Source organism: Fundulus heteroclitus, chromosome 16 (assembly GCF_011125445.2).
Source record: "Fundulus heteroclitus isolate FHET01 chromosome 16, MU-UCD_Fhet_4.1, whole genome shotgun sequence".
Taxonomy (NCBI): domain Eukaryota; kingdom Metazoa; phylum Chordata; class Actinopteri; order Cyprinodontiformes; family Fundulidae; genus Fundulus; species Fundulus heteroclitus.
This window is the reverse complement of record NC_046376.1, coordinates 19,383,636-19,396,205: the sequence shown is the minus strand read 5'-3', so window position 1 is coordinate 19,396,205 and position 12,570 is coordinate 19,383,636. Positions and strand designations below refer to the sequence as shown.

At 38.7% G+C, this 12,570-nt stretch overlaps 2 protein-coding genes and 1 long non-coding RNA gene across 4 annotated transcripts; 1 reads left to right on the top strand and 2 right to left on the bottom strand.

Annotated features, from left to right (window-relative positions):
- Positions 1-2,028: 2,028 nt before the first annotated feature.
- On the top strand, positions 2,029-4,212 carry LOC105936166 (mediator of RNA polymerase II transcription subunit 9). Its single transcript, XM_012876849.3, has 2 exons — positions 2,029-2,148; positions 3,799-4,212. The coding sequence occupies exons 1-2, from the start codon at positions 2,069-2,071 to the stop codon at positions 4,022-4,024; spliced, it is 306 nt and encodes a 101-aa protein (XP_012732303.1). The 5' UTR covers positions 2,029-2,068; the 3' UTR covers positions 4,025-4,212.
- A 248-nt stretch (positions 4,213-4,460) lies between these two features.
- LOC118556570 (dexamethasone-induced Ras-related protein 1-like) lies at positions 4,461-5,824 on the bottom strand. Its single transcript, XM_036148732.1, has 2 exons — positions 5,431-5,824; positions 4,461-5,322 (listed from the first exon to the last, which is right to left on the bottom strand). Exons 1-2 carry the CDS (start codon positions 5,699-5,701, stop codon positions 4,802-4,804), a joined length of 792 nt encoding a protein of 263 aa, XP_036004625.1. The 5' UTR covers positions 5,702-5,824; the 3' UTR covers positions 4,461-4,801.
- Positions 5,825-11,284: 5,460 nt separating this feature from the next.
- LOC118566282 lies at positions 11,285-11,823 on the bottom strand. 2 transcript variants are annotated; one of them, XR_004932922.1, is made up of 4 exons: positions 11,772-11,818; positions 11,619-11,699; positions 11,470-11,545; positions 11,285-11,396 (listed from the first exon to the last, which is right to left on the bottom strand). It is a non-coding gene; the product is annotated as an uncharacterized LOC118566282 (long non-coding RNA). The 2 variants fall into 2 exon arrangements; XR_004932921.1 differs by lacking the exon at positions 11,619-11,699 and having other exon boundaries at positions 11,772-11,823.
- Positions 11,824-12,570: the final 747 nt, after the last annotated feature.

Genomic DNA, 12,570 nt, shown 5'->3' with positions numbered 1-12,570 from the left:
TGATGAAAAATAGTAGAGTCAAAAAGTTAGAAGCTGAAATAACATAAAATAATGCAAAATTGGAGAGTAGTAGGAGAATGTAATACAGTGAGTAAAAGAGTTCATTATATCATCCAGCAGAGTAAGGTTTTAAAACTACTCTTCAAAGTAGACATGGTTCACAGAATAAAACTGGGTGTTGGTTGCAGGGGGAGCCTGATAATCAAAGTTACATGTACATGTACATGTACAAGTGCAATATTTATTTTATTAGAAGTGTGAGGACTCCATACAAAGATATCAGCTACTGTTCTTGCACATTGTAGCCTCCATTTTTAAAATGTATTCAATTGACCATTCCTCAAACCATTGCAAAGAAAAAGTAAACACATATTCTCTCTGACACATATATGTGACCTAAATAGATCACTTCAATCTGTAGAACAGGCATGTGGTATGAAGTATTGGCATCCATTAGACCATATTTACCCTTTTAACACATGTTAATGTTTACACAGATTCCCTTGTTTCTCTCTATATGTGTGCCACATGGCAAACATGTAAACATAGTACATTGGGTTTAGGTATAAGTACTTAAGGTTGCCAGGGAGCAAAATATGGGGCATTGAACTTCCCCTTCTCATTGACACTGTAATATCAGGAGTTGACCTATTTATTTCAGGTGAAATATGGGTTATCATTCAAAAGAAGAAGTTAGATTTTTTTCATGAGTTACGCCTTGTGAAAAAAGAATATATCAGTTTAAAATTAAACCTAGGGTTATTTACTTTTTTTGTGAAGTCTTTAAAATACTTTAAAACTGCTGTAACTAGATCAGTAAGTATCCCTTATATATTTTTTGCTGATTTACTTTATATACTATCACTGCTACTTGGTTTTCTCTTTTCATTTCTTTCCATAGGGTTGAAATTTTTTTTTTGTACTTTTCCACTGGGTGAAGAGATATTTTCCCATACAGTAACCTTTAAAAAAACCTTAATGACCTTGAAAAAACAATATATTACAGCAGAGACTTTGTTTGCTAAAACTGGCATTTGAGGGGTACTACATTCAGAAAATTCATGAACATTCATCACAAATGGTTAGAACCAAATTTTGCATTCAAAAGTAAAAAAAAAATGCAAATGATTTTAAACATTATGTTTTATATCTTTAAGGACATTTGTTGGTTACAGGTTGAGCTCTTTATTTACAGGTTCTTTAAAAATAGGCGAATACCAAGTAAAAAAGGATAACGTTGCTCTTAATTTTTTACACTCACAGTGTTGGATGGTGTTCACATTAACCCATCCCTAAAAAGATGCATAGATGCTTGAAAAAAATAAAAACATCTACGTTTTGTGTAATCTCTAAAAGAAATGTGTGGAACACATACTGTAATAAAACACCGTGGGTACTGTTTAACGGATGTATTTAGTCATCTGATCACTAAACTTGAACATTGAATCAGAACAATGAACACCGTTTCACTCCTGTATGTTTTGCAAAGATTTGCAGACATACAATTTGTATGATAGATGTTTCAGATATTTGTTTTGGGGCTTGCCAATTTATTTTTGAGCATGCATACGGAAAATAAAGGCAACAATTGACAATTACAAACTGAGTCATTTGAAATTAACTTAAATATCATGTTGTGATATTTTAAAGAACTTATTGATCTGTATGTAAATATAGTAAATTCTACTTTGGTGGTAAGTTTGACATGTATTATCTTTTGTTCTAGATTATGGGTGAACTGTAGGCTGTTTCAACTAATAACGTACTGTTCATGACTGAGCCAGCACATCAGGCTGGCTCGGTCACCGAAGTTATTTGAGCAATGCCAGCATTGTTACCTTCATTATCGTATTATATAAACACATATATACATATTAATATAATAGATTTAGCCTGTTTCGTAACAGCAACAAAGATAGAGCTGTTTGGCGGCCGAAAGAACCAAGTCGTTTGTGAGCTGAGCCAAATTATGTGGATCTTTGAAAAGGAGACGAAATTCCCATCAACAGTGTCTGCCGCAGACTGAAGTGTGACGTAAAAAAGGTGCGCCGTAACTACGCGAAGAACGATGGCGGTGTCTCAGCCGAAGCTGGACAAAGACAGCGAAGACTCCTCTCTGTTGCCTTTAGTTCATGATATTATCAAATGGTAAGAGCACGGCCAAATGTAGAATGTGCTGTTGTGTGGGTTTACACTTGTATGCCTGCTCAGCCCGTCAACGCGGCGCTACAGAGCATGTTGATGAGCCGTTAGCTAAAGCTAACATGCATCTTACCTATCCAACGTGAAATGTATCACTAATAAAAAACAGGCGCGGTTTTAGACCAGTCGTAAGCGAATTGAGTTTCGAATATGTTCGGCCGAATTGGGGCCGCTTGTTTTAATCCAAGTCTTTCATAGTCTTGGTTACGTAACGTGCAAACAAGCCAATACAAAACTGACTGCAGAAACCAATGGTGTAGAAACATCTAATGCTCAGCAGTGTTATTGTTTTGCTGCGTTCTCCCCCCCACCCAAATGCAAACATCGACCTCAGATAGGTGATCGTCTCACCAGGTGACAGAAGGGGGGAAGAAAAAGAAAAAAAGAAAAGAAAACAGGTCACAGAGGCTTTTATTGAAAACTTTCATGTGACTATAGCTGAACTGCTGTTTTGGCATTTAAACATCTGTTGCACGTAGATGCAGCTTCTTGTCAACTTTTATCAGAACATTTCCAGCCTCTTAAAAACTGTCTGCTATCTGCTGTGTTAAACTTCAGCTGTTCAGAGCACAGTTGCATTTAACCTTTGTTACTGTGCATGCGTTTTTTTTTATGATCGGGATAATGTGTGCATCGTTATTGCAAAGGTGCTATAGTGTAATTGATTTATATGGCACTACTGTGTTTTAAAATATATGTATTTTTTTCTTGTTGCTTTTTATATTTCAAATATTGCTAAAAAAAATAAAACTGAAGAAAACACATTTGACCTTATATTTACGGCCAGAATTAAAACAAATAAAAAGACTGAACACGCCTTTTACTACAATGAAACCAAAATTAAGATGTTCAGTTTCCAATTTTGAAAAATCACAATTTTGTGTGTGAACGACACTGCCAAAGCTGTACTTTATTTCAAAGAAATACTTGTTAATCAATCAGATGTAATTTTCTATGTGAGGAACTGCCTGTGAAAACAAGTCATTATCACAAGCTGAAATAATCATCTCAGCTGATAAAATTACTTGAAATTGGGAATACATTTCACAAGTCTTATTCAATTAGTTTATTCCCAATAAATGTTACCGTGACACCTCTATATTAATTAAACATTTAATTTAATGTTTGTTCAATTGTATCACTTTTTACATCCATATATCCATGCATATGTGTAGAGACACAGACAATAGCGGTGACCATTTTATATCCATAATATTTTGTGATACTGCCTAGTAAATGCAAAATTATCTAAATTATCTACCCCAAATCAGAATCAGATCAGATACACTTTAGTAATCCCAGAAGGGAAATTACTGTTTTTTTTTTGTTTGTTTTTTCCAGAATCAGATATACTTTAAAGACTTTGATTCTAAGTCCAATAAGGTTGTTTTATGTTTTAGCAACTCATAGACATCCGTGCTATGTCCACAGTTTGATATATACGTGGACAAATGTTCATTTTTAGACCACATGTAGTCCAGTTTAGCCTAGAGGTCTGTTACCGTTTAGATGTCAACCCAAAAAAGTGCTTGGAGGATGAGGTTAAAAACACAACAGATTAATTTGGCTTTTGTTTTTCACTTTTTTCTTTTTAAGCATGGACAAGGACAAGGAGGGCCCAGATGTTCACCAAGAGCTGACGAAGCTGAAAACCAAGATCCAGAAAGCCCGGGAGCAAATCACCAACATGCCTGGGATAGACAGCAGTCCACAGGAGCAGCAGCAGCAGCTCGCCACTCTGAGAGAGCAGGTGCGCACCAAGAACCAGCTGCTGCAGAAATACAAGAGCTTATGCATGTTTGATGTACCCAAAGCATCATGACACCGGTGGATGGGTACTTCCCTGACTACAAGAAACAACATACTGATCAAGGACATGGCATAGTCATGATTTTTCCAGCAATGCGGGACGTTTTGTGTTATTTTGTACGTGTTTGGGTCTGTACATTTTGGTTCTTGCGTTTTCTAATCTTGTAATTTTTTTGTATTAAAGTAATTTTCAAAACCCTACCTTGCTGTTGTCATTCGAATATACTGCCATTTGTTTGTCACTATTATTTGGATTTAATCCAATGACATTTTTTAAAGGCGTCTAAATATTAAGGTAGTAGATCGGTTACAGGAAAAGTAGAAATTATCCCTTGAACATATTTTTGTTTTAGCACTGCTGATATTTGATCAAGAAAACTGAAAGAAGAGGGTTACATATATGCACTGAATGAATTATGTTTGAAATGAATCCCAAGAGAAACAGAGGCTATGAAAGTATCAAGTGTTTTATTTTTTTTCCTTTATGAAAAAAGTATTTGAGGACATGACAAATACACATGTATTCATTTTGTTCATTCTGCAAAACAAACATTCAAAGTGCCATTCTATCAGAGAATCATGGCAAGATGTAAACATTTCTTCCCTTTGATGCTGCTCTTAAAGAGACAATGCAGAATCACATTTACAGCATTTTCAGAGCGTGTATTGCACCGCGTCTCGGCCCTATTTGGATCTACAGTTCTTTTTTGTTTTTGGTCTCCTCTTTTTCTGCAGGCCGGTTGTTTTTTAAGCTTCAACAGTTCAGGAAAGTCTCTGTATTGCAAGGATGTCAGCAAATAACGCAGCTTTTGTCTTTGGTCTGGCTGCCACCTATTGCTTTCTCTTTGATGTACATTAAGTCACTGTGCACGCTCGGTCTGCGCGCAAACGGCGCCACTATCCCGTACGCGTTGCCGTCTTTGCACCTCTTGTTCCTGAAGGACTTTCTGTGTAAAACGTCGCAGTACTGAAGAGAAACCTTGCAGTGCCGGTCGGGACTCATCTCGTTGGGCAGCTTGGCCATGGTAAACAGCGTCTGAAACATCTGGTCGACGTTGGTGTTCTTTTTTGCAGAGATCTCAAAGTACGCACAGTGCTCGTCCCCGACCAGCTTCTCGATCTCTTCGTCCTGCACCTCTCTGTAAAAGTCCCGGTCGCACTTGTTGCCGCAGATGACGAGCGGGACGTCCACTTTCTCTTTGGTTTTGTTGCGCAGACACGACTTGGTTTCATGGATTTGGCGCTTCAGGCGCTGCACCTCTTGGAAGGAGTCTCTGTTGTCCAGGCTGAACACCAGGATGAAAACATCACCTGTTGAAACAAGAGGAAAGATGTTTAATACTTAGAACAGCAGAGAAAATGGGATTGGAACCACCGGAGCGCGTAATTTGCGTTTTGATGCCAAGCTACAAAACTTACCAGTGAGAATGGACAGTCTCCTCATTGCGGGGAACGGGTGGTTCCCAGATGTGTCGAGGATGTCCAGCTGGTACACGTCCCCTCTGATGCTGTAGAACTTTCTGTGAAAGTCCTCAATGGTCGGCGTGTACTGGTCATCAAACCTCTCGTTGAGAAACCGTGAGATGATGGCCGTCTTCCCAACTTTAGTGGAGCCAAGAATCACCATCCTGTGGCAATTCTTGGCCGGAATGTCGAAGTCGTTCTCGGTTGGAGACATTTTCTTAATCATAACAGCAGCAAGTTGCACCCGGTTGTTCGGCGGTGCCTTGTCAGTGTGAAGATAGTTTTAAATCCAAGCAGTGATGGGATGGCTCTGATCGCGCTCTTTGTGAATCTGCAGGGCTGCTGGCTGAGACTATATAGTGGAGGATCGCCGCGCCTCCGTTGCGTCACGCGTCTCCCTGTGGCGCTATAGGAGAGCTGGAGCGGAGAGCTGCAATCAGAATGTCTAGCGAGGCTGTGATTGTGCGTCAGTTCTGCAGAGCCTCTATCAACAAATAAAATGGTCAGCTACAAGCTATATTTTCATATGTTTGCCACTAAGTTAGAATAGCATCGTAAAATTTGTTTGTCCAGTAATTCAACATCCTTTTTGACTGATATGATTGGATTGAACTTCTTATGTATTTATGTGTATAAATTGGATGATTTGATACTCTTTGTAAAGTACCCTGAGACAACATATTCTGAGTTGCTGCTATGTATATAAACTGAACTGAATTTCAATTGAATTTTAATAATGAACCACAGAAAGACTCCTTATACACATAACACTGTATACTTCAGGCTTCTGTTTCCTTATATATCTGGCGATCATTAAAATTGGAATATTAAATAAGTATAAAGAAGGATGATTAATAGAGAAATTGCATGCATGTTAAGGCTTTCACAATCACGGGGAAGACTGCTGGCTTGACAGTTGTCCACCAAATAGTCACTAACACAATCGACAGGAAAGACAAAGAAAAAAGGTTATGATTAAAGTTCATTAAGAGGCGCGTAGAGAAATAGGAATGGAAAGTTGAGTGGAAGGAAAAACTGCATTGGAAAAATGTGGAAAAACAGCATGGATAAAGGCAGCTTTGAGAGGATTACAACACAAAAACAATGATTAGTTAAATCTGTTCTTAAGCACAGGTGTATCCAGGACATGGGCTATAACTGTTGAATTATTTTAAAAAAGTCATAACTGAACCGGAGACTATTCTTATAATTTGAAAAGATGTTTGTCATATGGCTATGTTTATGGGTTTATCAATAAGATTATGGATAAATTGGCCACAGATCTGAAATTAGCTGATCTTGATTGACCAACAGATATGATTTAAATCATCCATAATCACTGGAAATTACTACTGGTTTGTCCATGCTTGTCTGATTCTTTTGTGGTCCTTCTGCTAAAAAAGCATTATAAAAATGTTCACTTTTCCTGTTTTTATGCATAGAAATAAGGTTTCATAAATCTTAAACTATGTTTTAACAGCATATAATCATCCAGCTAAGTGAGGTCTAAATAAATCTTATTCTAAACAACAGATTGTGCAGAATTATTTAAAAAAGAACACCAAAATAACCTTGTTAAATTAGCTCCGCTCCAAGAACTACAAATCATCATCCACAGCAATATTTTCTTACAACCCAGGTCCGGTGGCGTGGATAGGGAGATCGCCCATTAACATGGACTGGACGTGTTAATAAGTAAAAGGAACCTCTGAGTTAAACATATTCTTCCCTCTTGGCATCCCTCTTTGATGTGTCACCCTGGGTAGAAAGCAATATTGTCAATTAAAAAAAAAAAAAAAAAAAAAAAAAAAAACCTGGTGCAGAACACAAGCCACGTAGCATGTTTACTCCCATCATTCATCACACCTCTTTAGTTATTACTTTAAGAATAATTTATACTTGGAAAATGTCAAAATGAAAGAACAGTGGAGGCAAACGTCATAGTTGGTAAAAAAAAAAAAGGGTGGTTAAAAAAAAAATCTAGGGAGAAGTCCAGCTGGCCGTGGCTGCTGCCTTCAAGCCATTCAATCCAATCTGTATCGACTTTCTCATATGGCCTATTAATTAAGGTAGCCCAAGATAGAGCCTGCCGTTTGTGACTCAGACTCTGCTCATCCACTTTGTCCGCTTTAAGCACTCATCACCTTTCACCTATCCTCTCACCTGTGAATCAGCGTGGAGAGGAAAGTGATTGCTGGTAAAAAGCGAAAGTCTTGAATGTGATTTAAGTGTCGCGTGTGCTGCCACATGTGATAGACCGTCTTCTAGGACTCAGTTCTTTTTCCTGGTAAGATTAAATCGTCACATTGTCTGGTTTTCCCCATTTGATGTACTCAGCTTCCACATGAGGTGTAGGCAAAACATTTTCGGTCAAGTTCATACATTTTCACACCCCTCAAAATCTATCACATTTTGTCCTGTTTCAACGTAAGGTGTCAATGTCTTTTGTTAGGGTTGCATGTGATGAACCAACACATAATTGTGAAGTGGGAGGCAAAAAAATACAGGTACTTTTTCTATGAAAATAAATCTAAAAATAGGGACAGACAAAATGTTTTTTTTTTTTTTTTTTATCCCCAGATGGACTATAAGTTGTTGCATGGCAGCATTAGAAAGGACACATGTGCACCAGATTCAAAAGAAAATATAACCTATCAGTCTATGGCTCCCTGAACAGGGTTCATATTTCTTTTATAAAAGTGCAGTGAATGTGGCGTTAGCACTCTCCTGCATTGTGGACCCCCCACATACCCCACTGATGCTTGCTTTGTGCCTTTGGACAGAGAGACTGGCTTATGAGATCTGAGCACTTTATCCCACCTTAGAAGCAAAGTCAATTTCCTGCATTTTAACTAGTTGTTGGGTGAAAGAAGAAGTGGATCGACCATTCGAACAGCCACTGGAGATGCCTTACTCTGATACAATTAAATAAAATCTAGCGTCACCAGTTGCTTTTAGAAGTTACCTCCCTAAAAAAATGCAGATATTCTGCTAAGGCTCAAAACTTTTTAGAGAAAATTACAGCCAAGGAAATAGCCCGAGAGATCATGATATAACTGTTGAGAATCTGAAAGTAGATCCACAGGTGGGGAAAAAAATATTTTGACAGGATAACTGTAAGTCATGTGCAAATCTGTAAGTTACAAGACGTTCTACACAATGCCATGTTGGGGACACAGCAAACACTAGAAAAGAGGTGCTGAGGCCTGCATGCCATCACGCGTTGTGGAAAATTAACGTTGCATGTCACCCAGAACAAAACACCCGCACGGTGAAAGATGTTGGAGGTGGCATCATGCAGTGGAGATGCTTTTCTTCAGCAGGGTCAGTGTCAGAGAGAAGGGCTCAAGCTGAAAACACCTTGGAGAAAATGTATCAGAGGCTGCAAAGTCTCATCAGATAATCTCACATGAAATCTAGATAAAATAGTAAGGCTCACTCAGTATAGGTTCACTAAAGGTGAGAAAAGGACCAGGGACATATATACTGTTGAAAAGTTCTGTAATACCATCAGTCTGACTAAAAGAGCAATGTACAGCACCACATACACAGGCTATTCTGAAGCTGCTGATTGTGAACCCTCACCTGTGAAGACAACAGTAACAATGTTTTTAATTGAGCACCCCTTTGATGCAGGCAATTGCCACAGTAATTTGTAGGTCAACCTCCTGGTTCCAGTGGTTTCACTACTGGGTTTACAAACCTGCATCACTTATTTTATTGGAGCAATACAGAATGTCAACCAGGTTCCAACATTGATATTGTTCGTCATAGTCAGCGCTGGTTTCATGTCAGCTTCTCTGCAAATATCCTGTAACCGCTTTAAAATGATCTTTATCCACAATGCATAAGTCGATGTAAGCTTAGCCATATGTCTCTGTGTTTACCTCATCATATTTTGTGAAACCTCATCCCCACCAACATCGGTGACCTTTTTTAGCCTTCTGTGGGGCAACAGGTTGAAATCAGATAGGCATACACCTAAGCCAGGGTTGTTCGAAAAGCCTCACCAATGGACTTGTGCAAGCTGTGTGGTGTGAACCTGTGCTACATCCCTGACTATTGGTTGGAAATTTCAGCCAGTGTTTTCACAGACTTGCATGAAACACATCCACGTGCAGCACATCAGTTAGCATGATACTGCTTCCATACAACAATGTTACAGAGACCTATTCTTAGAAACAGAATCGTGCCATTCTGTTGGCTGGTATCAACAAGTTAAATCTACTCAGCATTAATCTAGACAAATGGTGGTAGAAGGCTTTTTTGTGCATTTAACAAATTTTTGATTTCATCTGCTATAAATGACATACGAGTCCTCCACTTTTTACAGCAACGAGCTACAGTATACCGTGTCCTCATGCTCAGTCACTTAAGCATGTTTTTGTGCCCAGGCCGGTCTCCAGCCTGTTTTCATAGATAGATGGACTTCTGTACTCACGCAATCCCGGCAACATGGCCCAGCAGAGTAAACACAGCGGTGGCAGCCCGCTCACGCCATGAACAATTATACACATTATACTCATTTTCTTCTCACCAATGTTTGCTTTTACCAATTAGTTAGGAGCACAGATAAGCCCCGAAAGACAAAAATATGGAGTTCATGTGCAAGAAAAAAAAAAAAAAAAAAAAAAAAAAACCAACAAAATCACAGCTGGTGTGGAAACACACCCCCCCCCCCCCCCTCCTCCTTTGTTTTGGTCACATTATCTCTTTCGCAGCGTCTCAAAGCTTGTATTGGCAAATAATTCATGCCATGCCTCTAAGATTTTGAGAAAATTGCTCTTATTTTGATTTTTGTTCAGTTTGCGGTTTGTCTCTTAAGAGAAAAGTGGGAATCATTTCCATATCAGAAAGCTGGGTTTTATAATAACCTAAAGTAACTGGGTGAGGTAAGCACAGATCATCTTGGGATGGCAAAGCAAAACCAAAAGTCAACATTGTGAGCTCTACGTTTTGCAGCCCTTTCAAACAAGTTCTCATTTTAAAAACTTAGATATAATACAAAATGTTATAAAACAATGCTGGACCAGAATGAGAGCAGCACCTGCCCCCACTTAAAGGTGCTACTGGTAATATAAACTTTAATATGTAAGCTTTTTAAAAGGTGAATTATTCCTAACTAAAAAGAATCTGACTTGTTTTGTGTCATTCTCCTCCACCTCATCTCTTGGCTGTGTGTCTCTGGAATGAACTGTCGACCTGTCCAGGGTGTACCTCTCTCTCTCCCACTGGGTGCTGGAGACAGGCGTGAAAAGTATTTAGTTGGAATGCAACGTGTGGGACATCTTCACCAAGAATGCCAATAATTGTGGTGGGTGCTAAAAACCAGTCTTGATCTATACCAACTTGTCCTCGTAAGGTCGCTAGGGGGCTGGTGCTCATCTCCAGTAGTCATTGGGCGAGAGGCGGGGCACACCCCGGACAGGTCGCCAGTCCATCACAGAGACAGGACAGACAACCACACACAAAAGTTAACATAACTGTCACACTTTGGACTGCAGGAAAAAAAAACTCATGTGTGACTCTGTCAGCATAGAAGACCAATAGAATGTATGGAAGGCAGATTCCAATGAGACTGTTTTTCATATATTATATCTAAAAATCGTTTAGACATGTAAAACACTTTTTTATTGTAAGGCAAGTTTATTTGTATAGCATATTTCAATACAAAGACAACACAAAGCGCTTTACATGATTAAAACATAGGAAAATAAAAACAAGTTGGAATAAAAAGGTACTTTGGTTAAAAAATTTTAAAAAAAAAAAAAAAAAAAAAAAAAAAATTTCTTAAAAAGTTACATCATGCAGCAAAGCCGGAGGCCACACAGGACAATAGGATAACTCAAAACAACCAAAGTTAAATAAACAAAACAAAAATAAAGCAGCAGGGTCTCCGGTAAGCTGCAGCAGCTTTATATCTGAAAAGAAGTTAAATTAATACATGATTTTTGTCAAAAATGGCATAAGGCAGGGGAAGCCATTGTCACCTACCAGGGCTGGCTGACTCTATCCCGACCAGAGAGCCCTTTCCGGCCCAACAGCAGGATGATCCGCTTGCCAGTACGTTCTGTGTATAAATAATCGTTTTGTGCTATTAAATTGCATGGGTGCTGTGCAATTAAAAAAATAAAAATACATACGCAGCTTATGTTGACAAGCTGACCTGGGGAGGGTGAATTACAACCACACCACAGTATCAAACAGGAGACTTCAGGCAGATTCTAAATTTAAACACAATGGGATTATACCAACTAAAATTTCCAGTCTTATAAAGAAGGAGAAACATTACTTACTGATTTCAGCGTTTCAACCACTGCAAGTTAACCAAGAGACCTTCCCACTAAAGTGTGACCAAATGCGACATGAAGAAAGCAGGTAAGAGAGTCTGCCTTTATGCTCACACCCGTTGAGGTAATTAGGCGCCAGGTGTCCTCAATCCTGGGGCAGGCTTCATCCTGCTACACATATAACTATGGAAAGGTTTGAATATGATATTAAAGCAATGCCCAAATATAAAATGTTTTACATCATTAAGCAAAATAAATATATATATGATAATCAGTGGATTTAGAAACCTGGGCTGAAAGGCAAATGTTGATACTTTTTTGTCTGTAAGTGGGTATGTTGGGACTTTTGCCATGGATCTACAAGTTTATTGGGTAATATTATACAGTATGTGAAATGATGATAATAATTCATATAGTAAACAAAAAAGCAGGTTGTATATGATGTAGGAAGAAGGGGTGGGGATAATATACGTTTATGCCACCTACCTACTCCAAACAAGTTTTTCTTTCAGTGTGTGTGTGTGTGTATTATGCTTACATGCATGCCTATTAATACATCAAATTAAAACCACTCCGGGCTTTAGTTTCACAAGTTACTCTCTGTGTTGCTATTTTGTGGTTCTTTGTGGTGCCAAGCCATTGTCATTCGGAGATCTGGAAACGGTTCAACATTCTGTTATCCTTGGGATGACGAGCCCCCCCTACCAGGACATACAGTACGAATTTCATTTATGATCTAAGGAGGTTTTGATCTGCACTGAGTGGCCTGAGAACTGTGGTAACTGGCATTTGTAGGGCGCTGGCA

Bases quoted from the DNA above. Each gene is read 5' to 3' on its own strand.
- LOC105936166 (XM_012876849.3), top strand. From the start codon at position 2,069: ATGGCGGTGTCTCAGCCGAAGCTGGACAAAGACAGCGAAGACTCCTCT. The intron at 2,149-3,798 runs GTAAGAGCACGG...TTTCTTTTTAAG, and splicing joins GTTCATGATATTATCAAATG to CATGGACAAGGACAAGGAGG.
- LOC118556570 (XM_036148732.1), bottom strand. From the start codon at position 5,701: ATGATTAAGAAAATGTCTCCAACCGAGAACGACTTCGACATTCCGGCC. The intron at 5,323-5,430 runs GTAAGTTTTGTA...TTGTTTCAACAG, and splicing joins GAGACTGTCCATTCTCACTG to GTGATGTTTTCATCCTGGTG.